Here is a 25,761-nt window from a genome sequence, read left to right on the forward strand (position 1 = left end):
AATTAATAATAAAGATTTCGCGCGCGGGCCGCGCGTGTGGGTCGATACCGTGGCAGCACGGCGGCGGCGGCGGCGGCGGCGGCGGCGGCGGCGCCAACGACGATGGTGCGAACACTCCTCGGGCGTCCTTGTAATTGATATGAAAAAAGAAAAGCCCGGACATTGGTCTGATGGTAAAATGAAACGCCTGATTATGTTCATTGTGACTGCATTTTTACTTATTGCTTCACACGACCACTTCAATGAAGACGCTATATACCCCGTTTGACGGTGCGTTCGACGTGCTCTGGTAGCAATGGCAAACGAAGCTTATTCTTCCTTCTCGTAACTCTTGCAGCCAATAACTAACTTGTTCGTGTCTTTGGAGTCGGCCACCTAATTCTTATGAGAAAACGTACATAAATCAATTTTAATTGCTCTGTAATTATGAGGACCCACTAGAATATACTGGAAGTGCCATCCTAGCACTTTGGCTTTTTTTCAATGGAGTCTGCAGTTCTGCTGTACCTTGAATATATGTGTTCAACTATGAATAAGATCATGCGACGGTGGCTGAATTTGATGCATCAAAATTCTAAGGTAAGCACTGGAAAAGTCATAGTAGCGTTTATGACATGCTGGAGGAAAGCTTTAGTATAGTGAAGAGCATAAAAAACCAATTAGTAATAATTTATTTACTATGCTAATTTATACCTCATATGTTGCTTTCTTGTTTTTGTTTTGTTTTTGATGGCAATGTGCTCTTCATGATCAGGATAAGGGGGTGATCAAGTCGTTCTAATTTTCCTTTGATATGGAATGGTGTTTGGGCTCTGTGGGGTTAATTTGATCCTGTGTTATGACAGGTTCGGGCAAGTAACATAAGGCACTCACGAGGTCCAGATGTAGCGGCTCGTCTGCGCACCCGGCACAGCTTGCATGAATCAGACCTATGGACTAATGATCGCGCGAGATCAAAGAAGCCGCCGCCAGGGCGGACGCTGCCAATAAATCCCGCCCTTCCTCAGTAGCCACTACGCCACCGCTTCGCGGGGCACTCGGGTAAAATGAATCGGCGCAGCCTGCAGTAGCAGCGTATAGTGCTACCGTGTCCCGGATGCAAATTGCTCTTGTCCGAGCCAGCCGACCAGATTACGCGTAGAATGTATACGGTGGTGCGTTTGTATCGCTTTGCAACCGCATTTAGCGCGTGCCGCAGAGCCAGTGCTTTACGTCTTGGGCAATTCGCTTGGGCAGGTCGTTTGCACGCGAGTTTCTCACGGTTCCGACCGGAGCCCCTCAATCATACCGTTTGCGAAACCCCACCTCCTATAGGTTGCACGTTTCAGGACCTTTGCGCAGCGATTGGCGGACAACGCGGGGGTCCGTCGACTGTCACGTCACCTGTGGATAACGAAACCAACTATAAAACGTCACGTTTCCAGCCCAACAAACCAAGATCTCGGCATGGGTTTCAAGCGAAGGCGAGCAAACAGTATTTTATGTCGGCAATTTCGTTTTCATTCAGAGTAGCACATTCTGAGCGAATTTTAGCAGGCGACGGGGGACGATGAGTTTCATAGCGTCGTTAACTGGTGGCGTGCCGGTCAATTGCCTGGCTCCAGAGGAAGATACCCGAGCAAGTTTGGAGTATGAAGCTGCGTTGCAGAACTGCTACAACTGAAGAACTATTACAACTAGTGAAAGATGAAGGTCGCTTGCTCAGTGAGGTTCATTGGGAGTTCATTGCTCTTGAGGTTCATGAGCTCTAAATACACATTTATTCTGGCAGCTTGCAGTGGTCGACAAAATGCGCACAGCGAAGAAATTAATGGCCATTATGAATATCTATGGTGTGGCGTCATAAATCACAGGAACCAATTAGAACGCAGCAGCCAGTACAAACAAGTAAGTTCCATTAAGAAACAATACATCGTAGGAAGCAAGCTAACATAATGAATGATTACATTCATCAATAGCAGATAAATATATGGTCAGGTCAATTATCACAAGACGGTTGAAGAGCAAGAGAAAATACATGACTCAGCTTACATTATAGTCAACAAACACAAGGAGGCAAGGAAAGAAATTTGCAAACAAAGCAGGGTTTGCAAATTTTCAAGGACTCGGAGGCTGTTAACACGTCTCTTGGCAATGACAACCTAAGTATGCACGAGTGAATGCGCCACTTTTCAGCTCAAAGAATTCGTATAGACGCGCCAGTCAATTACGTTCGCTGATTTCCATGCCGTACGTCATGGCGGAGGGGAGCTTACTTTTTTCGGTATCATCGGTGCTCGAGGAACTATGTTTATGAACGCGGAAGGACACAGAGGGGTAGATGCAGTGCTGTTTTGTGGGCGGGGCCTCTACTTAATTCGTAAGTTGTTACCGAGGGTACACTGAACTTATGCCACATATTCGAAAGGCGCCCGTCGAACTATTTGTCAACCAGGAGAACATTGAGGCAACGTTACTCGTCATTTTCTTCCCACTCAGAACATCAAAGAACGAATGAATGAATGAATGAATGAATGAATGAATGAATGAATGTGTTTATTTCTCCTTTTTACTACAGAAAGGAAGCAGAAGCTAAAGGCCATGTGGCCTGACAAAGGCTTCTGCTCAGAAATTGACAAATTGACAAGCAAGAAATTGACAGGCTCGTTGTGATTGGTCCTCGAGAGCCACGTGTCTCAAGCGCTCAGGAGCGCCGCTGTAATAGTGTTTACGGCGGCGAACTACATTTACTCGCGGAGGAGTGCCCCAGCGGAATGTTGACGCAACGTAACTCGTCATTTTCTTCACACGCAGAACAACAGAGAAGAGATTGACAGGCTAGTTCTGATTAGTCATCCAAAATGACGTCTCCGATACCGTCTCGCGCACTGAGAAGCGCTGCGGTAATAGCGTTTGCGACGTCGGACTACATTTCCTCGCGGAGGAAAGCGGCCGCACCTTCGGAGCCGCGCTACATTGCAAGGATGAAATAGACGGAACGCACGGCGGCCCCTGCTCGAATTAGGGCTCGCCGCGGCGGTGTACTGTGTGTGCGTGTGCCCGAGTGTTAATGGGTTTGGGCTACCGCGCGCGATATATGCCGTCGCCAGATTGCCCCCGGCGCATTCTGGCTGCCCTTCTTCGTTCTGTAAGCTGCGGAGGCGCGTGAACTATGCGCGGCTCATTAATTTGGACATTAAGTAAGCGCCTCGCCCAGGCAGCGCGAGGTGTTTCCCTCCCCATTATGCTGCTCCTTTCGTTTGCGGAAGCTTGTTTATCAAGTACCACGCGCGCGGCCTCGATCGCCTGGCTCGGTTTCCGTAGACCGCCTTGTTGCCATTCTCCGTGCGCACACGGCTCGCCTAGGCGACGACTATACTTCAGAGAAAACTATTCACAAGAGGTTAATAGCCTTTTGCTGTAGAGTTATAGACTATAGGCTTAGGCAACTATAGAGTTGTTCGTAAGAGCAAATTCCAGCCAATCCTAACGCTGGGCATATCATTAGGAGTTATACGCTTAGGAGTTATAGGCTATAGGCAACTATAGAGTTGTTCGTAAGAGCAAATTCCAGCCAATGCAAACGCTGGGCTTATCATTAGCGAAGGCAGCCGACCAATGGAAAGCAGCAATTACAAAATAAAATCTCCGTGATTAATTCACCCCCAGGGGCCGAGTTCGAGTAGTTTTCATTTCGTAAGTGTCGTTACATTACCATTAGTTGCTATCTATTCTGTTCTTACAAAGAGCTGTAGAGCAATGCCTTTCCTTTTTTGTGCGTGAATATGGGCCCAGATTATCAGGTCAGCTCCTGGTTCCTGATCAATGGGATGATTTCCGTGGGGACGCATCATTGAAACAATAACACCCAGGAACGCAGAGTGTTATTAAACCATGGTGCTCAAACTTGTCGAAGATGTTCCCAAGTGGGTCTTTCTGAAATATCAATCAAACACGAATTGATAACTTCATTTTTTCGAGAGATCTGATATTTTCTACAAGTGCGCGGTGGTGCTTTCAGTTACGCAGCGCCGAGCGGACGCTTTACTCCGCTTGTGCCCGATCAGAGTGAACGGGCTCCACCAGTGCGCATTGCAGTACGTAGCACACTGTAAAACAGTGTACACCCGTGAAAGTGTATAAGGGTGTAAGTCGATGTATAACTCACACCCTTACATAAAAAAAGAAGTGCAAGAATGTGAGTTATAGACAATTTTACTCCCTTACTTACTTACTTTTAAGGGTGTAACTGTTACAGTGCACATGAAAACGATCTAGCACGTATTGAGACAGAGATGCTATGGCATTCCCTGCAAGAGTGAGTACTTTCGCTCCATGTTGTGAGGATTCGAGAAAAGACACACCGAGCTTTCATTTGAGAGTTCACGGGAACACTCGAAAAAATGAGATGAATAGGCAATCGGCAGTTATATATGTGCTCCCGCAAAAACAAAGCAATCCCAAGCACTCCCTTCGCTCTCACGCTGCATGGTTGTCGAAAAAATATGTCGCCAACAAGAACGCGGCGTGAGAAACATGTCCGCGCAAGCCAGCATGTGATTGCATGTGGCCGCGTCTAACACACGGTATAGTTCGTAAATAAATACAAGCTAAAATGAAACAAAAATATAATTCTGGGGATTTACGTGCCCATACCACGATTTTGAGGCACGCCGTAGTGGGGGGACTCCTCACTATGCTTGACCACTAATTAGGGATCCTTAATGTGTCCCATATGCACGGGACATGGGCGTTTTCGCATTTTGTCGCCATTGAAATGCAGCCGCGGCGGCCGTGATTTGATCTGGAGACCTCGATCATGCTTAGCAGCGCAGCACCATAGCCGTCAAGCCATCCGCGGTGGGTGTAAAGAGCTAATGCATTCGAGGCTATTTACACATAGTATAACAAGTACGCATGAAAAAAAAAAAAGACGTACGGTGAACGGCTAGCGCAGGCAGAACGCTGTTACTTAACGATTAGCTACTTTATCATGTCGCTAGTAACATCGCCCTCCGGCCCCTGACGCGCGGTCACGACGCTTGCTAGGACACTGAGAAATTAGCGCAGGAATACCGTGTGAGTCCAAAAAAAAAAAAAAAAAGTGGACTACACCGATTGGAGGCGCGGCAGAGGGTGAGACATGGTCTAACGGGTTAACTTCACCACTCACTTGACCCCTATAGAAACCCTGTTTAGAGCCAGTTCAGCGCGAGAAAAGCTTCTTGAAACAGCTTAATTAAGTGGCGGCATGGCGTCCAGAGAACTTGTAGTGTAACTCACGTTTCTGCGTTGGCTGTCTTGCCGAGCTTTCCGCGAAGCTTGCTAAGCGCGGAGCCATGTCATCATGGGCGATTTAACGAGCAGCGCGAGCCCGGCGCAACGGCGTTGCGGTCCCATATTCTGCATAAGAGTACCTGTAGGAGGCAGGAGAACGTATCACATGACAAAACAGGGTGGCGACAGAACAAGAAGCAAAACGGTGTATAAATACGCCGTGACGAATTGTATGCGAAGATGGTGTAAGGCAAGACGAAGTCCCGTTCACAGTGATCAAGCGGAGCGTGCATGGCTATATAGCATGCCTGTGAGCGTTCTGTTAAGTCGCTCTGTGTAAGGTCGTTCGTCGGTGGGCAGTAATCAATTGCGATCTTGCGATGTGTTGAACATGAACTCAGGATGTCATCTACTACTTGCTACAAGCGAGCACCAAGCTCGCCTCATTAATTCTGAAACAATCGATCATTCAAACACTTCAACGTACCCGAGCGTCTACCACATCAAATCCGCGATTCGAAAATTTCAATATTTGGTGCCGAAAGGCAAAATATTGCACGATTTCAAAACTGGAAGGACCTAAACAACGCAGGTCTCTGTTACCTTTACGGAAGGCTGTAGCAGTGCCTCGTGTTCTGAGCACGATTTGACGGTGATTTACACAACTTAAGCACTCGTAGAGCAGAGGGAGCCTAATGACGCTTCCGGAGAAGTTCGTGCGAACCGAATCAACGCATAATCAATGCTCTTCCTGGTCCGGTCTATAGACGCTCGAAGGTAGATCAAGATCAGGTTATTCGTGCCTCGTAATACACGTGAATTGTTTCTTTCATCCGGAACGAAGGACGCGTGAATGAGCGTCTCTCAAACGCGGCCAAATCGATTCTGCATGGCCCGACCGCAATGTTTCGAAATTTGCTCTTCGCCGTTCCAGGCGCTGCGCGCGTCCTCGAACTGTCGAACAAACCATGCCTGCTGCAAGCGATTTCGCTCCACGGAGGATAAAATCCATAGGCGCAACCATTGGTTTGTAAGCCCGTTGCGGTTGTATTCTTTATTGCTCCCTGTGTGACACCAAATGCGTCCAATTCTCAGCTCCGCCGCCCGCTAGGTGCATTGGCGGGCTTGTAGGTCTTCGAGGTGCGGAACGTATAATCTGTTCTACACCCCCCCTTCCACCCTTCCCCGCTTTTGTTTTCTGTTGTGTTTAGTCGTCGAAGTTCCGTTGCGCGCTACGCAGTCCTTCGTCGACCACAAACCGGCGTGTCTGGCGCGCCATTTTTTTTTTTTTTTAGTTGGATAGATAGGCTGGTGCGATGATGGATCATGACGCGGGGATTGGAGCTTCGAGGTTTTTAGCGCGTAATTACAGCACCTGCCTTCGCGGTGTTCCTCGGTGGTGCGTGCTCGCCGGAGGTCCAAGCACGCGGGCGGGCGCGCATAAATTGTTTAATCTATTATATCCGCGCTAATGTGTTGAGACCTTACACGCATGCAAGCCAGGCGAAGCTATAGGAATAAAGCTACTTCCTTTGCATGGTACCTTCCGGATTAACTCAGCATGGGAACGGCGTTCGACTTCGAAGTACCGCCATTTGAGAGTGCGCTGGGCACTTTGGGTTAACTCATTATGTATGCGCGCGCGTGTTTTGGAAGTTCTCCCGCGGACCTGGTGTGCGGCGAAATGTCTCGAAGGTCTTTCGTCGAAAGTGGCGTGAAGGTTCTTCGTATATCCACCCGCGCTGCCGGGTAATCTTTCTCCGCTTAAGCTCCCGTGCGAGCTTGCAGTCCGCCTGTCTTAGTGGTTTGTTCAACTCGGATGTTTAAATTTCGATACTGTTATATCGAAAATATCCCGAGACGCGAAGAAAGGAAAGAACGACGGTAGTCCTGTTGTCGTTGCCTGTGTTCCATATACCCGCGTATAGCTCAGCTTCGAGCGGGAATACTTTATAGCGGACTAGTGGTTAGTTCATGCATGCACCTGAACTAACAAGTTCGCGACGCACTCCTACGTAGTTCGCTTGGTTCCTTCTTGTGTCACCAGAGGAAGCCTCAGTCAACAATTGCGCTCTGTCCTAGCTTTCTTGACTGTTAATATTGAATGTTTAATTACGAGTACGTTACAAAAATTGTTTAGTTTTAAGCATATTTGTAACCGTGGACGTTCATGCAACGGAGTGCTCGCTTCAAAGAACTGGAGTTCGCGAACATCTCTAGCACTTCAGTATGCACTGTTTCACTTCTAGTGTTGTTCTTTCCCTGGTGTTCTTGTACTTTGTTTTGTCTCCTATAATTTATCTCCCTGATCCCTTAACCCAGTGCATGCTTACAAAGCGGGCAGTCGTTCTGCCTTTTCTTCTGTGTCTACCTTCCTTACATATTTTATGCGTTATCGTCGTCGTCATCAACAACCCTTCCTTAATGCCTACAATAGAAACAAAAACGCTCTCCCGGCGACCATCGTAATAAACATGTACCTGCCTTGCCCCAGCGGACTTCATGTATATATACACCAGAAAATTTCCCAATTTCGTCACACCCAATTTTCGGCCGTCCTTGACTGCGTTTACATTGTCCTAGGACATATTCTGTGACTGTATAGTGGTCCACCGGTTATATACTTACGGCACGAATGTACTGACATGGCCGGCCAAACTCAGTTTATTCCTTTTGGTCTCTACTTATAATATCGCAACCACCCCTGTTAGCTTTCCAATCCCCACGGCTGTCTCCCTTTCTCCTAAAGTTGCGCCTAACATTCTTCGTTCCTCCGCTCGTTGTGCAATGCTTAGCCTCTTCTGAAGCTCCTTTATTAACCGCCAAGTTTCTGTGCCATATGTTAGTATACCGGTCGAGCACAATGATTGTACACTCTTCGTGTTAAGAATAGTTGTAAGCGGCCGACCATGACTCGACAATGCCTAGCTGTCATACGCGATTGGAATAATTTTTACTTTTCTGTAATTTCCTTCTCCTGATCAGGGTCCCCTGTGAGTAGTTGACCTCGATAAACATACTCTTGCACAGATCGATTGCCCAGCATGAATTACTGTGCTCTTGCCACTCCGTTAAAGGTTACATTAGTCTTCAGCATATTAATCTTCTACCTTACTATTCTTACACTTCGTCGGTTAAAGTCCTTAATCATCTGCAAGTCATCTTAAACGTTGCTAAGCAAGGCAATGCTATTTGAAAATCACAAATTTCTGAGATTTACCCCATTGATTATCGTACTTAAGCCCTCTCAGCCTAATAGTTCGAATACTTTCTTTTTTCATTTATTTACCATAAAGGCCCATGTAAGTACTACATGGAGGGGGGAAAAGAGAAGAATTGACAAAGAAAAGTGTGAATTTTTTGTACGTCGAACGTTCAGAAAGCATCGTATTTGCTATCTTTATTAGAAAAAACTACGCCAACAGCAAGCTGAATTAGTCGCCTCCATTTACAGGCGGAATGCTTGCAAAAGTTTCCAACACGATTACAACAGTTTACAACCTTACAACAACAAAATTACGGCAAAGTTAGAACCATAATCCGGCGTTTTACCTAAAATGAAGGTACACTAATATGGAAGTATTAGATTTCTTAGTTTGTGAACGTTTACCAGCAGCTACCGATCATGATTAGGAAGGGCCGGCCATACGCACTGCGACTCAATTTTGTTAATCTGGACATTTCCCTATCAGGATCCGAATCCCCCACGGGACTCCTCAGCCTCAACAAACGTACTCCTTCACTGCTTGAACGGGCTGACTATGACTGTACCCAGCCGCCAAGTCTCGTTCGTGTGCCGGATTGGCCCTTGCTCTATTGACCCGCATAATTAGCTTCAGATCAATCAGTAGAGTGTTTCCGAGTAGAGTCCGTTGAGGTTGTGGTGATATTGCATGTCAAGCGAAACGGGAAGGTGCTCCCAGATAGAACGCATTGCTGGCGTACTCCTTGCTGACGAATTAAAACAATTATATGACAAGCTTAATTATCAACGTATAGAAATATCAACAAATTGAACAGAAAAATGGCATGTTTAAACAGTTTCAAAAGTTATTAATAAACGTAATGTAATAAACCGCAGCATTTACCAGTCAGAATGAAAATGCATGCATTATATCTAGCATATAAAAAAAAAACTATGTAGAGCTAGATAGGTTGAAAAAGAACTTTGGGAATTCTCTAATAAATGAGCGTAGTGTCATTAACTATAAAGGAATTGTAGATAGGAGTTAAATGAATGGAGGATCAAATTTTCTTTTAAGGAAGGCCACTGTGTTATACGCCATGACAGACGACGTCGTTTCTTTATGGAAGGGGCGACGGCATTGCAATGTTGCTGACTTACCACCATCACCTCCGCAAGTAAAATGCTATCTACTCCCCCGAACAAAAGCATATAGAGACCATAAATTCTGCGATAAAGCCGATTTTCCTCTTCGCCTATGAAGATATAGCGAGTTGAAATCGAGGACTGCAGTGCCAAACTTGTCATGGCGAACTTTCCGGTGCACCCATCGATTTCAGCTCATTCACTGTAACAAAATTTACGCCCTAAAGTGAATAACGGTGTAAATCTGTCCTTAACTCACACCCTTACACCAAAAAGGGATGTAACGGCGTGAGTATATGAAACCTTTAAATCTTTATTCACTTTTAAGGGTGCAAATTATTTAACAGTGCGCCTCTCAATTACGAAGAAATTCAGTTCTCTTTTTTTTTTGCCCACGGGTTGTACGTGGAAACGTGATAATTCTGAGAAAAGTCCATCGTTGGCTTTTATCAAACAACTCTGCTCCGAGGGAGCATCATCCTCGTGTGGGATGGCTGAGGACTACAATCCTTTTTGACAGGACTGAGGATATTCCAGGACAAGTAGTGACATAAGGCGGCACTGTTCTTCGAGAACTAGGTCCAGCCCCGGACTAGCCTTAGACGCTTATGTACAACACATTTCAGCCAGGATAGCACCACCGTTATCGCGCTGCGCGAAATGGAAGCGCTCATACCGCGTCCAAATGCAACAGGCCGACGTTTCTCTCCTTCTTTTCACTAAAATTTCCCTCCCTCTCTCCTACGTCAGTGGGCGCGACGCCGAAAAATACGTCGGAGATAAGCTGCATGTGGCTGCGGTTCTGCATTCCAACAGCAAGGCCATGAGAATTGCGGAGAAGTATATATACCCGAAGTCAGAGCTGCATGCTCACGCGCTAAGCGCAGTTTTTCATCTCGCGGCTTCGAGGAAGTTTGCTCTATCTGCATTAGCGATGAAAAGTGCTGACACACGCCGCGCCGTGGCACGGCGTATATGAGCGGCAGCGCCAACGACACACGTGTTGCGGGTGGCGCATAAAAGCGATGGCTGCTATTAATCGCGCGCCGGGTCCCCTTAATAAAGCGGTTCCGTAAGCCTCCCGCGGAACCGACGATTTCCAATTTCTTTTTTTTCCCAGACAGCATAAAGTCACTCGTTCCTTTTCCTGAAAAGAGCGCCGATGCCAAGCTGGCTGCTCGCGCAGTATACTATTTATATGCGTTTCATCCCTGAACTCTGGCCCGGTATGTATTTTCTTGTTTCTTCCTTTTGGCTCACCCGGCCAGTCTCACAGCAGCAACGTGCATCATAGGCGAATAAGTGGTGATTCCGGTCTATAGGGTGACGCCTTGTACATAAGGCGTCCGAAAGCACCCACTCCCAATATACTACCCGACCCTCGTCCTTAATGGATGTACAGCGCCATCTATATATAGGCTCCGCCTCGGTGTCTAGAAACTCGAAACTCTCTTTTAAGCGAGGAAGGCTGGCGCGCGCACCTCGAGTTTTGATTAAAGCGTTGAAAGGCGAACGAAAGCGATGGCGTTCACACCCACTAAGCGCGCGCGTCTGGATGAACTTGCGCACCACGTGTCCGGGTTGCACTCGACGAGCCTTCCTCTTTGGCTCAAATGAAACCGTCGTCGCGCCCCAACCACCCCTCCCCATTTCTTTTTTCTTCATCCCACATCGCTTCTACCTTGATCTTTCTTTTTTTTCTTTTCACACGGGCCGAATGAACAGGTCGATAACCACGACCTAAGCGAAAGAGAAAGTCTCGGCAACTCTACGCGAAATGATGGGAAATTAAATTGAGCGATTTCTCTCTCCACGTCGCCTCCTCCCGCATCGGTTACCCACCGTGTCAAGCAAGCTCCCCTGTACGCGTGGTGTATAGTAGATAGACTCCGAGGTGCGACCTGCCGAGTGTGTAATGTAATGGGCGCAGCGATCGGCATTCTCTCGCTATGGACTGCGTGCGTGGTTGTATTCGTTCTTCCCTCAGCGCCGCGAAAGATTAAAAAAACAAAAGTGATGGAAAGCTGGATAAACTTTTCTTTTCTCTGTTTTCTTGCTTTCTTTTCGTTAGCATCACGCAGAGGAACCCGGTTCGGAGGGAGGAGGGTCTCCGCATCGTCGTCGGTATACGCTCACGTGCGCGCCGCGGGTAGCGTCGTCGATTTATTAGCGCGAAAACACGAGCTCACTTGTGCAGGGCACTTTGTTTTTACTTGTTCATTCATGGTGTAACGCAGCGCAGAGAGAGATATTGCTGGCGTCACGTCGACGCCGCTTTTTTCAGCACTCCGCGAATGAGAGTAATCATTGGGAGGCGAGTTAGCATAAGTGCAAGGATCCTCCCTGCGCAGAATCGCTGGCTGCGCAATGAGCAAGACGATGGACAGAGAGCGTAGAAAGAAAGAAAGAAAGATAATGACGGACAGAAGACAGTACTAAGTAAAGACACTACGATACCTTCCGCCCTAGTTATCGCAGCCAGTTCACCACCGCTTGTCGACCGTTTAACTGATATATATATATATATATATATATATATATATATATATATATATATATATATATATATATATATATATATGAGGATGAAGAAGTTAACCACTTTTAGAAGCTGTCGCGTCCCTCGTATGCGAGGTGTTGCTCTGCAAAGCCATATAGACTTCATGTTTTGTTATCACTGACACTACGAAAACTGGTCGTGTGCTACAAAACAGTTTGTAAGAACTGTTTGTCGTTGGTCGTCCGATTTTCTTCTGTTCATAATTAAAGAATGCGTAAGATAGATGCGATACGCGTTTAAAATAGCTAATTGCTCGAAACCTCCAGATTTATTAATTTTTTCTCAGCACAAGCTGGAGAAAACGAAGGCCGTACCTTTCGCTTGAAGAATCGTTCGACGCTGGGTTAGTTTGTTAAACATGGCTTTTAACGGTAAATCAGCGCAAAAAAAAAAAAAACGAGGACAGAAAGCCCTGTGACTTTATTCAGGCATGTATACATATACAATGTACCTTACCAACAAGGATAGACAAACGAAAACAAGCAAAACGTGTTTCCTGACAAGGCCTGCACCCCTGGTCCTGAAACGAGGCAGCATTGGGGTCGACGAACACGAACAGGAGCAATTCAGAACACTAAAAGTTGTAATATTTACACAAATATACAAAAAAGTACGTGAATTACACAAATGAAATTTCTACCGTCCTCGAGCAAGGGGGGAACAACGGGTGTATAACCAATATGTGGCAAATACAACAAGGATAAGAAAAACACTGTATGTGTTCGGAGTGCGTTAATTCTTTCGGCCCGTCTTCGTTTCCTGCGCTGTTTCCTTCGTACCAGGTTGTCACTGAAACGTCAGAGAATTCAAAGCATCTTCTGTTATTCGCTGCAGAAAAAAAGAAGAAAGGAAGGAAGAAAGGAAGGAAGGAAGGAAGGTAGGAAAAAAGAAAACTCAAGAGCACAAAAACAAAAAAAGCCAGAACTTAGCTTCACTAACTCTATAAGTATAGCATATTTAGATTTGGATGTTTCGACAGCTGAGCGGCGGCCTTACACACTGTCATTTATCAAAGTGACGATTTTATCTCCTGTGTCCTTTACAAACTTGCGATTCATGCGTAATGTGACGAGCTGGCGTACGCTCACCGCACCTCCGAAGCGGGTGAAAACAGCTTATGATGCTTTACAGCAATGCGTGATGGAACCTCGGTTTTCCGGCAAAGCAGCTCAATTTTCTAACCCTGAAGCCGCGATCGTACGCATGCTTATTTCCTGTCAAATTTGTTCTCGGAAACGTCCGGCGCGTGCGCCACGTGTCAGTTCCTCGCATTTTTGCCTCGTGACAACTGGCGTTTTGAGATACAGCGTTAGACTGCAATCCTTCGGGACCGGCGGTGCAGTCCGTCTGTGTGAGGTCCGTCTATAATGCCGCGACAGTGACAGCCATTAAGTTGGCCCGGACCTTCCTCTTGCCATGGTAGATAGCGGCGTTTTGTTTAGTCGCACCGAGGCCTGTTCGGGTGCAGCAGAATCGAACGGTTCTTGTTTGCAATCTACTGCACTGAAGACAGCACATAGTGCTATATATCGCGCCTCTTCAAGAAATAGGCCGTGTACAACAGGCCGGCAAATGCGGTAGTACAAGTAAAGGAAGAGGAGAAGAAGGAGCAGGAAGAGTGAACGCGCACGAAACTAAATTGCAGCGTCAGTATTATCAGATGCTTAAGCCATAGTAAATGAAACAAAAGATGGTTCCTATATGCTCGACGTTGGGAGCTTTCGTAAGGGGTTCTCAGCGGGACGCCGGGACCTTAGCACTTGGAGATTTTCGAACGAAGGAAAGGTTGAGGGGGGTGGGGTCGCAGAAGCGGGGCAGGGGGGAGCGTTGTAAGAGCGATAGCACTAGAGGCTTTTCTGTCCGGTGGGAGGACCCCTTGCCGGGACGAGTACAGCAATTAATGAGGCCTTTCAAACTATAGAAAGAATGTACTAAACGAGGAACAGCTCCGGCGCTCCGATATGACCGCCGCTCCGCATTCGGCTGAATATTGCCTTGTCTATTTTGCTGCGTTCCTGTCGACACATTTACAGGAGTGCTCTTCTTTCGGTTGTGTGATCTATTTCTAGAAGAAGAAGCATTGATGTGGGCCTGAAGGAACCTTTCAATAACTCACTTGCCCTTATGTGTGTTATACACGCGTGCGAGGCTCATGCAAAATATTCAGACACTCGTTCTTGCGTGCGTTAGTTTTGTGTGCCTGCTGTGCGTTCGTTCGAAAGGCGAGGTATCAACCACCTTACGGCTGATGCACATACACACACGTACACAAAAACACACACATTCTTTCGTTGTGAGCAGAATTCCCACGCAGCATGCTCCCCTCTCGACACACATCGGAATATTGGCAGCCCGCACTGTCGTCGTTTTTGATGCTATCTCACTCTTCGAAGACGCGAACGCTGGCCTGTCGCTCGATCACATCGAAAGCATCGGGAGATCAGGAGGGGGAGTGCGAGGCGCCACGTGAGGCCGGGAGGGCCGGATGAGGTGGCCGTCGACGAGCCACGTGAATGGGCTGTCACGCGCGCGGGCACACGCTTGTTCCGTCGGCATGCGCTGCGCGTTCCTATTATCCGTCGGACTGGGCGTTGCCGGTGCTCGTAATGGCTGCCACGGACCGGCCCTAATGCTGATGGATCGTCGCCCGCTTTGACGTCGGCCCAGGAAGGCGCACTCAGACGTCTCGGCGGCGTCCCGGCGGCCACGTTGCCCGCGCTTGTAGGCCTAAGTGTATAGCGCCTGGGCTGAAGGACGCGTTGAGAGCAGAGTTTTATTCTGGCCTCACCTGGCTTTCAGTGGAAACCACGGAATTCATCGGAATTTGCTCACTGTACTGTTCGCAAACATGCCTCAACTGGAATGTCTTTTTTGTTGCCTAGACGGATGGACGGACGGACGGACGGACAGACAGACAGACAGACAGACAGACAGACAGACAGACAGACAGACAGACAGACAGACAGACAGACGACGGACGGACGGACGGACGGACGGACGGACGGACGGACGGACGGACGGACGGACGGACGGACGGACGGACGGACGGACGGACGGACGGACGGACAGACAGACAGACAGACAGACAGACAGACAGACAGACAGACAGACAGACAGACAGACAGACAGACAGACAGACAGACAGACAGACAGACAGACAGACAGACAGACAGACAGACAGACAGACAGACAGACAGACAGACGCACAGACAGACAGACAGACAGACAGACAGACAGATAGATGGACAAAGATACATTTATTTATTTACACGGGTGAAACCCATATAACACGTAAGTTGTTTGAAAGGGCAAGATTTCCATACACCCAAATTGTAGCACGAAGCTACAAAAAAAAAAAAAGAAAACAAGACATACTGGTTTTTCAAAAGGAAAGCCTCGTAGTTGAATAAAAATTGGTCCTGGTCCGGGACCCGGGATCACCGCCTTTCCGGGGTGGTCGCTCTACCATCTGAGCTAACCAGGAGGCTGGCTGATCGCAGAGCGAGGGAGATTTAATTGACAACTCGAGGCAGTGGGGCACTGAATATGGCAAGTCAGTTCTGCGGAAGCCCGCAAGATAGGAGAGTACATGAAATGGAAAAATTGGCACCCACCCCCCGAATCGTAGCACGAAGCTACAAAGGAACCCCGTGCAGGTTTCTCGGACAGAAAGCCTGGCAGCTGGAGAAAAATTCGTCCTGGTCCCGGACCAGGACTTTCCCCACCTTGCGAGATTCCGCAGAACTGACTTGCCACGTAAGTTTCCTAGCCTGCGCTAAAGTGAATGGGTCTGCAACTATATTGAGGAGGGCGGTTGTGCGCGCTTTGACCCCGTATATAGCTTTCCCTTCACACAAACAGTTTGGACCTCGACATCTGGTGGCCGTGCTCTGGTAGACATTTCAGAGTGAATATGGTTTGGCACCCATCTATTCCCTTCCATCCCGAAACATTTGGTTAAGAACCTTACGCCAGTCGTCGATGTACTGTGTCTTGGGCGGTGGTCATTGCGCGTGGGCTAGGTTTCGAAGAGAACAGGCTGACATAAAGTTGCAAAATTGCCGAGAACCCTAAGCCGCTCGTTAGAAGTGTGAGCATACGCGTTGCTATCGGTGACGTTTGGTAGATCTGGGCGTTCTTTTATGACAACTGTTGCTTGTACTCTAACCATAGGTGAAACGCTAGTGCACATGTAACGCGGTTTTAAAGGGACATTAAAGGATTTAAAGAAGTCATGAGCTGTATCAGACAGAATACCTTGTACAGTATATGTAAAAATAAGCCGCTATTAACGTTGGAAGTGACTTAACGAAGCGAAGCAAGAACAAAAGACGTGTGACGACTCCTAGAATTAAGTTCGCGCATCAGTTTATCGTGACGTCATGGATTTTGACGCGCCTGCTTGGCCCTAAACTATTCTTTATCGGTGAGGTTAGACCGAACTGTGTTTTAAATCAGCCAAACTTCGGACGCTTCAACAACTTTCACTAAGCCACAGAGGCTGAAATGGAAAAAAAAAAAGTACTTTGGAGTCGGTGACGTCGCATTCACGTGCCGCTGCTGGCGTTTCGGCGCGAAACCTTAAAAATTATACTTTTCACTTTCATTCTTTTTCCTCTTATAATGAACCGTTCACCGCGAAAGTAAGTGATACAAAATGTCTGAAAGAATATTAGTATAAATGGATTTCTTGTGTATCTTTATTGTCATTTTAATATTGCACCGTGCGGAGAAACACGGACAAGGCAACCCGCCGTGGTTGCTCAGTGGCTATGGTGTTGGGCTGCTGAACACGAGGTCGCGGGATCGAATGCCGGCCACGGCGGCCGCATTTCGATGGGGGCGAAAACACACGTCTACTTTGATTTAAGTGCACGTTAAAGAACCCCAGGTAGCCGAAATTTCCGGAGTCCTCCACTACGGCGTGCCTCATAATCAGAAAGTGGTTTTGGCACGTAAAACCCAATAATGTAATTTAAATCTTAACGGGCAAGACAAGCTACACGCAATGTTCTACAAGAGCAGACCGGCGAGAGAGCAAGAAGAAAACTATAGGTCGCTCCCAGAGACGACAGTTCGAATTCACAGACGTCTTACGCTATACATTTTTTTTTTCGCAAGAAAATAAATTTGAGCCAATCTCGAGGATGAGCATATTATTATTGAAGGAAGCCGGTCAGTGGGAAGGAGCACTTACGAAATAACATCTTCGTGAATCGCGACGTCAGATGGCCTTCTTCGTCTTACTTCCCGCCGGTCTTGTTGCGATACGTAGGGATGTAGGAATTGCACTAGAAATTCTATGTAAGCTCGAGGTGAGTACGCGCCGTCGTCGCTGCGGCTATTGTCGCCGTCGCCATCGCTGTGCTGTCTCAGTATCGACGGTGTAAGCGCAGCTCACGCATGGATGCTTAGGTCTCCAGAGGCGTGAGAGACGCGCAGGGGCTTCTGACTTTGCACACTGAATGAACGACACACTTGGAGGCGCATACTTCTTGCAAAAAAATTCAATTGTGAGAGGTTAATTTTTTTTCTCGACCATCTGGAGTTCTTTAACGTGCACCCAGCTCATTTCGCCCTCGTCGAAATGCGGCCGCTCTGGTTGGGTTTCAATGCTGCGGACTCGTGCTAAGCAGCACAACGTCAAAGCCACTAAGCAACCACGGCGGGCGTATATTTCTTGCAGTGGGAATATTTAGGTGTCGCTTGTTGTTTCACTGCGAAATCCTGCAGAGAAAGGAGACCGACACATCTGTGCAAGGGTTCTGTACCAATGGGATAGCTTATAAGCCAATTAGTTACGCGAGTGTTGTCCTGGGTGCAAGCTGTTCAAATAAAAATAAATAAATTATGGGGTTTTACATGCCAAAACCACTTTCTGATTATGAGGCACGCCGTAGTGGAGGTCTCCGGAAATTTCGGCCACCTGGGGCTCTTTAACGGGCACCTAAATGTAAGCACACGGGTGTTTTCGCATTTCGCCCCCATCGAAATGCCGCCGTGGCCTGGTTTCGATCCCGCGACCTCGTACTCAGCAACCCAACACCATAACCACTGAGCAACCACGGCGGGTCAGTCTGTTCAGAAAGACAGGAGCAGCAGTCACGATCAGTAAAGTCGGGAAGTTTCCTCAGTTAAAAAAAAAAGAAGAAAATGATTTGGAAGCGCGGGCAGGCGCTTCACGAGACGCTGGCCACATGTAGCATGTCCTGGCCACAGGTGCATTGAAAACGACTACGTCAGCGTTTCTCCCGTCTCGTCACGCGGCGAGGCTGAAGCCTACTTGAAGTGCATTCCGACATGCTTATTTTGCACAGAATCCACACGCCTCATAGCATTAACCAATAGCGGAAGCGTGTACCGTTGTGCTAGTTGCTTCATCTGACGTCGTTGTTCTGTCGTCGACGTTTTGTGCGCTGTTCTCTCGAAAACCGTTTGCAAATACAGATAGCCAATAACTGCCCACTAGCAGACCTTAGCAGGGAAGTCATGGCTTGCGCTGGACAATCTTCCTTGGATGGTTTATGCTCACGCTTCATGCGCAAGCGTTGGAAAGGAGAGGGGTAGCGGCGCTTCCCGCATGGGGCATGTCGTTTGGCCCATAATTAAAACATATGCTTCCAAACACCACTGTAAGAAGCTGGGAATTCTCATGTCGTGGGGGCGCGTCGTGCACGTGGAGGAGTGGCACAATGCTTTTATCGCATGCACATACTACAAAAGCGAACAGATTTCTTTGTCGCATTCGTCCGTTTTCGTAGCGGGCGGCTTTCTTCAAGTGCGCCCTTATATGCAAATGGCACGTGCTCTCTGCGGGGGCGCGTCTATCCTTAAACGCCCAACCAGCTTCTGAGGCGCACCTACAGGGACGCGAAGGTCTTCGTGGCGTGTGAATATTTATATACTGTGGTGGTGGTGCTCCGTCGGACATTGCTCCACCGCCTGGGCTGACCTTTACGGGGCGCGTTCCTCGCCGAAATCAGCTGTGCATGTATATAGTGTCCGTGACGCGCCCTTTCGTCTCGCCGGTTTGCCACTGTGCGCCTCTCAGACCGTCTCCCGTAGTGCGTCGAATCGAAATCGAAATCGAAAGGGTCGTAGGAAGCATCTGGCCGCCGGTGGAGTGAACAAGCGGAGCAGTGCGGGTGCGGAGCCGTTGTCAGGTCATCGTTGTCACGCTTTCGTCATTTCGTTGCCGTCACGCCGCCGTCATCGCGCCATCGTCGTCTCCATCTTCGTCGTTGTATCGTTCGTCGCGCCGCCGCCGCCGCCGCCGCCGTTGTCGTCCTGAACCAAGCTTTCCCGGCGTCATGCCGTACACCAAAACATGTCGATGACACAATTTGTAAAAGTTCTCTACCGTGGGCTCAGCTAGCTAACCGCTCACTTGGTTAAAAAAGGCTAGCTGTGATCGACAGCGGCCCGCGTATGTGCCACTGCGGACCAGAAATACGCGACGCAAAGTATATAAGGCACAGGCGTACAGGTACTCGCCCCAAGCGGCTCCCACGCAAAAAGGCCCCCTCGCGAACTTGGGGGAGCAAACAGACACACAACCTTTCTCTTTAAAACGCAATTTTACTCTCTCAACGACACAGGCTGCTGTACACCGCCAGGGTCGTAAGACAAGGGGGCTCGAGGCGGAGGGAGATGCCTGCGGCCAGCGAAGGGGCTCGAACCGGGGGTGGCGGCGAAGCTCCAGCCCGCCGCTTGCGGGACTGTCTCCTCAATGTCTTCGAGGCACCTCATTTTCTAAAGAAAACGGGACCTAGTAGTGACGGTGCCGTGTTTGTTGCTTACAAACTTGTGCCATCATCGTCAAGCACCGTTATTGACGTCAGCAGTATATGTATGCTCCGGAAGTATTGCTATAATGTGCCCGTTTGATTTCTGCATTCCGAAGAAGCTGTTTACTTGCTTTGAGAACCATACTCGATGTTTTATGTGACGATTGTTTTTTATCCAGTATACTGTGCGATCGTTTGAAGCTGGTAAAGCTGGTAGTAGTAATCGCGCATGTTCTGTCCTCTTTCCTGTCGCGCTGCTTCTGTCTACTCGTTTTTTGAAAGAATGAACGGGTCAACTCGGCAGTGTTGCGTTGTATTATATCCTGGTCGGTTATAGTCGTATCTCAGTGTTACGTGCACTAGAGTCCCTTCCATAACGAGTGGCGGAGACCCCTGAGGACCTCCGCCCTGCTTGTCGCTCACGTTCACCTGAGTGATGGCCGTCGCCGCGCGGGGCGCGGTAGGAGATGTAGACGCACTTCCGGTGCACAGCATCTGCGTGGGCGAGCTACGTATACGGTTCATCAGCACGTGGCGGGAGGTCACGTGGTTACACGCGAGCGCGCAGCGTTTGCCGTAAACGCAGCCCACGCCTTCGAGAAGACCAAACAGTGCGCTGTAGACAGCACGGCGCCTTGACCCTCCTTTCTTTGATCTCTCTTATTCTTTTCATCTGCCTCATCACCTTCTATATGGAGCGCCTTTCCATTTGTTTTGTGCCTCCTTCGCAGGACGCTGGGCTTCGCCCTCTTTGTTTGGCGCTAACACCCATCTTTGTTGTATGAGGTTGATGACGGAGGCCGCGCTGATGAGACGGACGATTTCTTTTTTTTTTCTCCCTTGTTTCCTTCAGTTTTTACTTTGTTTGCCAGAGCGTCTGCTATCCAGGTTTCTATACGTGTCGTTTCAGTAGGCGTCAGGGCTCTTGGGAAAAGAACATCCCCGGACCGTGGCCTTGCGCGTCTCTGGCGCAGAAACCAACGATAACGTTACTGCTGCACGTCAAGTTGGCAGATCTCGGCGAGCTTTCTTTATAGACTTGCTGCGCATCATTCGAGTGTGTGCGCAGCTGCTGCCCTTTCCCTCCTCTTCTCTCTCTCTTTTCATCCCCGTATCCCCTTGCACCAGCGTAGGGTAGCAAATAGGACATGCCGTCTGGTTAACTTCACTGCCTTTCAATTGTTGTATATCTCACTCTTTCTCCCCACGTCACTGTCTCCACTGAACGGATACGCAATCAAGCTTGCCAAACGAGGTAATGCTTACGTAATCACTCTGGGACTCACCACGGTAGCATCCCTGGATATAGTTTTCTGAGGAGTTGCAGTAAGGGTGTGTGGTGGTAAAATTGTGAGGAATGGTGCTAAAGCAGGTTAACGGGGGATGTCTTCTGCGTTTGAATTTTATATTGCAGTACATAACTGAAAGCAAGCAGACATTACTAAACGAAGGAGGTAAGCACTAATAAGGGACTCTTAGGATTTGCGCCCCCGAAGTTAGGGTACACAAGTCGCCGAGCGTACAAAATAGCGCAAAAAAAAGTAAAAACAGAAACGCAAGAATAGTACAAAAGAGCCCAAGCAGTGCACGGGGCTTTCGTTAAGAAAATACGTTCGGATGCGCTATTTCTCAAGCTCGCTAAGTTGATAAGTTAGTTGTTGATAATAACAGAGGCGACTTAATACCTGTACAACGTTACTGCTAAACGGTTATCGTTACCGATACCACCTGCCAACTATACTGCTCGTGTGCAGGAATGCACCGTGCATCCGCACCTTTCCACTTGGGAAGAAAGTGGTACCGGTGAGGGTATTCCTATGCTAAGATATCTTAATATGTGAGCTACCGGGGTCGGACGGTGCTTGCTCGAACACACCGCTTTACTGTATTAACCACAGTCAAAACTAGGTTTAACTAATACTTATTTCATGAAATTTCCAATTTAACAAAGCACTTTTTATTTCCCCAAAACACGTTGATGGAGGGCTTCGAAGACTTCAAAACAACGGAGGGAATTCAACGTCGCGCCCGATTTAAGGAAGCTTTCGCGTGAAATGTTGGTTTTAACAATGCAGTCCACCGAAAGCTCTCATGTTCAAAACACCTCGAAATGTATTGCTATGTACAGCAAGCGTATTACCATTCCTTGTTACAGGGGAACCGTTTTCCTTTGACGAAACTGGCCGTTGCACAGTCTCAGTTTTGCAAGCCCAGACCAGATGGCGCTAGCCAGCAGCTGGTATGTGTCAGTTGGCTTGAAACGTGTGCTGTGTTTTCAGTGTAACCTTATTTCACAGTTGCTCACTCCCGAGAAGGTCCACGCTCGCAAAAGCTGCATTCATTTGCGCTCTTGAACAAACATGCAATTCGCGCAAGCGCACTTACATGCCTCCGATTTAACGAAGTCCTCGAGTTAACGAAATAGTAATTCTCGGGTCCAATCTAAGTCGTTTTACCGAGCTTCAACTGTACTCCGCGTGTGCGTCTCCTTTTATCGCGTACTCCAATTTTACAGCTATTGCAGCCACTACTTGTGGACGTGGGTTTGCGTGTGCATACCCTCTCTCTTCTTCAACGCACACTGCCGCTCGCCCCGTCTCGCGCCTCTTTTGCAACGACTGGACTGGCGACGAGAGGCCACGTGCGTCCTCGGGTTCAGGGCACGTCTGACACGTGTCGCCTCCCCGGTAGACGCACGCTACATAGCTCGCCACACTCGGCTCCTCGCAGAGACGCGAATGAATCCCCCAGCGCGCCAGGAAAGCTTGTTTTGCCCGCCGCCGACGCCGCGTCGTGGGTGCGGCAGTGGCGGGCGTGTGTGACCCTCCCTGTAATACGGCTGACTCATCGCCCCGCCGCCGTCTAAGAAGCGCCCCTGAGCGTCATCACCGTCTCCTCGCACACCGCGGTTCGCGGAGCGGTATACGCGCTTGTTATTTATTGCGGTATATCATTCGCGGCCTCTCACTCATCGCTCCGCTTGTAAGCCTGGCTCTGGCTCTGGCTCTGGCTCTTCTGTTTCATTATTCGTTTTTATTTCGTTCTCTGCCAGACGTGGTCGCGAGACGTAGGACTACAGTTCGTGCATGCAGGCAGGGACCGCACTGCGTATAAGCGGAACCGGGCCGGTTAGCGCCGTATAGCCATCGTGACCGCTGACGTTGCCCCGTTCCCACACGGGTGTTGACGTGGGTCACGGATAGCGGTGACGTCGATTCCTGTCTGGACCTCAGTTTTTCAGTGTTACGTCTCTGCACTCAGTTCTTTCTTCCTCCCCCGCCCCTCCTCCTCTTCTGCGAAATCTCATCGGTCGCTGATTCAGTGTCAGCGGTCCAGTGCGCGGTCGGGGATTTACGTAAGCCCCGAACGTGCGTGCTGGCGCTGCTCACTCGACAGAGATGCTAGCCGCGGAGGTTTGAGTCATCCGACCCGTTAACTTTTCACTTTCGTGATTCGGTTCAAAGAAACAGACAGATACTTAAAAGAACACACACACAGGGTTCTGAAGAATGCGCACTTATTATTACTGGGAAGACAACGCCACGGAATCTCTTATTCTTATTAGACTTCTGCGCGCTCAAAGACAGGACGTCGAAAGAACAAGGGACACACAACATGCGCATGTTGTGTGCAGCTTCTTCGTCCGACGTCCAGTCTTTGTGCGCGCTAAAGTCTAATAAGAAACACGTATATAACCAACTCGCCAAACTGTAGCGCTTTTGAATCTCTATTGTACGCAGTATAATTAGTGCGGTCATAAATGTCCCACTCGGCGCGTTTCGTTGTCTAGTTAGTTCTGACATGCGACAGTCTCCGCGGAATTATTGCTTCGTATATTACAGCTACAGCGTGTGGACGCTAGGGTGCCCCAGATGGCGAATTATTTGCGCCCGCTCTGCTTGCGATGTGCGACGTGCTGTTGTACTTGGTCTTGAGCGCAAGCAAAGGCGCTGTGATCGCTGCAGGTCGCAAAAACGTGCCACTTCGTTTCTTCGGAGACACATGTACATAGTTCGTATCTGCGATACTGTAATAGTCGCGTCAAATTTGGCGACGTTAAATTACTATGGTCATTATTACATTGAATGAAATGTAGCTACATACCGAGTACCTATAGGTAAAATAGGTACACGCGCGTTTCGAGCCTGGTTCTCGGACACTATATACGGGAGTTCCAGATGCTTGGAAGGCTACCCATCTATTGGGAAGTTAGCGGCATGGGACCACCAAATTCCTCTTAAAGGTGCTTGTTCCAGCAACACCGCGATATACGTTTCCAACATTCTCTCTCTCGTCAATTAAAAAAAATATGTACTTTTCATTAAGCATTGCTTTTAATTGTGGTCTATGGAAGTTTGGTACGTTGTTTCCGCACTCATTTTCTTGTTATAATCCGTTTCTTTAGTCATCATCATCAAGACGACCACGATCATCCTCTTCATCAGCATCAGCCCATATATGTCCATTGCAACTTGTCTTCGTGCTGCAGAGGGCATAATACAGCGGTTTCTTAATTTTATCTTTATCTTTAATATTTATTTTATAATTTAGTTTGTGCTGGTATTACTCCCCACTTACGTATGCCTGCAAAAGCGACGTTTTCTTTGTCTCTTCTTCCACCCCGGCAGGTGTAGAGGCGGCCAGTCCCCCTGCTATAGCTGCTCAGAAGTTCAACTCGCTCAGTTTAACGTGATTCCGGCTGCCGCGCGCTTTTTGGCCTGTCTCCCAAAGGTGGGACATGGGAGGGTTAAGAACAATAATCATAATTATCATCATCATCACCATCATCATTACAGATATAAGCATAGGGTGCCTCGCATTACCCGCTACGCGCCCAATCCCCGCAGTGGGTAAGGGCACGGGTACAAAGCAATGAAGCAACTGCCAGAGCCCGAGCCTTGACATAGTTGAGAATCATCATAATCATGATGTTGATGATGATCATCATAATAAACATGTGTATACGTTTCCTAGTAATGCCCGCTCCTTGATCAATTCCCGTACAGTGGGAAAGAGCCATTAGTCGGATGCCAAGCGATCGAGGAAGCGTCAAAACACGCGCTCTACGGTCACGCCGCGCGCGTCGACGCATCCCAGCTGCCATCGGTCGTGCCGGACGGTTGCACGCATCCACAGCTAGGCCGTTGCGCTTCCAAACACCAGGGCGCAGGGACTCGCGGTGCACCCAGGCAGGAAGGACACTCGACCGTGGGCCAACTACCACCGCAGGTCCGCAGGAGCATCGACAGCTGCGGTGAAAGGCGGGGATCCCCGGTAGTTGCCCCACACGAACCTCGAGGAGGAAGTCCCTCTCGAGCAACAGCTCAAGCAAGACATGAAGCCCGCCCCCGGCGCAGCAGGAAAGGGTCGCGGAACGGCACCCGCAGCCGCGAAGCCGACCGCTTCGCGGAGGGGATCCGTCACTGGCAAGTACGCGCTCTTCGAGATAGCTTGGACGTTCGCACTACTAACGGCATCTTACCTCCGTATTCAGAAATGCAACCTAATTTGAAGGTCATGCTTGACTTGATACAAATGACGCCTGGTGCGCCGAAGAGGCTCATTGTGTTTCTTTCGGTGCGTTGAAGACAGGCGTCGTTTAAATCAAGTCAAGCATGGGCTTCAAATTAAGGTGCATTTCTGAATACGGGGGCTAGGCCATTCATTTTCCGAGCATTCGAGTCGCACTGCAAACTCCCGCAAGACGGCGTTGGAGCTGCGTTTTGAGGATAAGCAATAGCTTGAATGGCGATAATTGTGGTGTCGTTCGGTAATTAGTTTCGGTTGCGTATACTCGACTCGGACGTGTACCCGCGGCGTTGGGTGAC

At 48.7% G+C, this 25,761-nt stretch overlaps 1 protein-coding gene across 1 annotated transcript in view; it reads left to right on the forward strand.

Moving 5' to 3' along the window:
* Positions 1 to 3,873: 3,873 nt before the first annotated feature.
* The window catches only part of LOC142588917 (uncharacterized), a 44,296-nt gene continuing 22,408 nt past the window's right edge, over positions 3,874 to 25,761 (forward strand). Inside the window, exon 1 of the mRNA XM_075700728.1 lies at positions 3,874 to 3,905. Within this exon, the coding sequence (XP_075556843.1) occupies positions 3,874 to 3,905 (32 nt within the window). The remainder of the gene's footprint in view (positions 3,906 to 25,761) is intronic.

The sequence above is a fragment of the Dermacentor variabilis genome, chromosome 7 (genome assembly GCF_050947875.1).
Source record: "Dermacentor variabilis isolate Ectoservices chromosome 7, ASM5094787v1, whole genome shotgun sequence".
Lineage (NCBI taxonomy): Eukaryota > Metazoa > Arthropoda > Arachnida > Ixodida > Ixodidae > Dermacentor > Dermacentor variabilis.